This window comes from Trichoderma citrinoviride (assembly GCF_003025115.1).
Source record: "Trichoderma citrinoviride strain TUCIM 6016 unplaced genomic scaffold BBK36scaffold_380, whole genome shotgun sequence".
NCBI classification, from domain to species: Eukaryota; Fungi; Ascomycota; class Sordariomycetes; order Hypocreales; family Hypocreaceae; genus Trichoderma; species Trichoderma citrinoviride.
In genome coordinates this window covers 1-1,297 of record NW_020195088.1, presented here as the reverse complement: position 1 = coordinate 1,297, position 1,297 = coordinate 1, and the positions used below count along the sequence as shown (strand labels likewise).

Genomic DNA, 1,297 nt, shown 5'->3' with positions numbered 1-1,297 from the left:
AATGTCGTCCAGGCCATTGACAAGGCAGTGCTTCCGGAACTCCTCGACGTCAAACGAGCAGATGGTCTCGCCGGCCGCGTTCTTGATCAGCTGGTTGGGCAGGTCAATCTCAATCTCCCGTCCGGCGCGGGCCTCGGCCGCGATGGCGTCGAGGTGCTCCTTGTTGGAGATTTGGATGGGCAGCATGCCGTTCTTGAACATGTTGTTGTTGAAGATGTCGGCAAACGACGGCGCAATCACGCTCTTGATGCCAAAGTCGAGCAGCGCCCAGGGCGCGTGCTCACGGGACGAGCCGCAGCCAAAGTTGGGGCCGGTGCAGACCAGGATCTTGGACTGCCTGTACGGCTCCTTGTTCAGGACAAAGTCGGGGTTCTCGGAGCCGTCGGGGAGATAGCGCAGGTTGTGGAAGAGGGCCGAGCCCAGACCGGTTCGCTTGATCGTCTTGAGGAACTGCTTGGGGATGATGGCGTCCGTGTCGACGTTGGCCAGCTCCATCGGCGCCGCGACGCCCTTGAGAGTCTCAAACTTGGGCATGCCGGCGGACTCCATCTTGGCCGCGATGGTGTTGGTGTGCGGCTCGCGGTCCAGGGGCTGGTCGGTAATGGCCTCTCGCTCGTCGGAATCCTCGACACGCTCATCGACGTGAGGCGGCTCCACGGGGGCACTGGGGCCGACGCGAGCCTGGACGTGGGGGCTGGTGGTGTACTCGGCCAGCTTGCGGACATCAGTCAGCCGGCCGGTAATGGCGGCGGCGGCAGCCATGACGGGGGACATGAGGTGAGTCCGTCCGCCTGCTCCCTGACGGCCCTCAAAATTGCGGTTCGAGGTACTGGCGCAGCGCTCTTGGGGCGACAGAATGTCAGGGTTCATGCCCAGGCACATGCTGCAGCCAGCCTCTCTCCACTCAAAGCCGGCGTCGATGAAGACCTGGTCGATGCCCTCGGCCTCGGCCTGCGTCTTGACAAGGCCGGAGCCAGGGACAACCATGGCGCGCTTGACGTTGGGCGCAATCTTCTTGCCCTTGACGACGTGGGCGGCCGCCCGCATGTCCTCAATTCGCGAGTTGGTGCAGGATCCGATAAAGACCTTGTCGACCTGAATCTCCTCCATCGGCGTCCCGGCAGTGAGGCCCATGTACTCGAGCATCCGGCGGCCGGCCGCCCTCTTGGCCTCGGTGGCAAAGGTCTCGGGGTCGGGAACCCTGCCGGTGATGGGGACGACGTCCTCGGGGCTGGTGCCCCAGGTGATGGTCGGGACAATGTCCTTGGCGTCGATGAAGACGTCAATGTCGTACTTG

The 1,297-nt window shown here is 63.6% G+C and overlaps 1 protein-coding gene across 1 annotated transcript; it reads right to left on the bottom strand.

Moving 5' to 3' along the window:
* BBK36DRAFT_1081219 (hypothetical protein) lies at window positions 1-1,297 on the bottom strand (the record flags this gene model as incomplete). The annotated part of the gene is made up of 1 exon (XM_024888915.1): window positions 1-1,297. A coding segment is annotated over one exon (1,297 nt), but the record flags the coding sequence as incomplete, so codon positions are not given.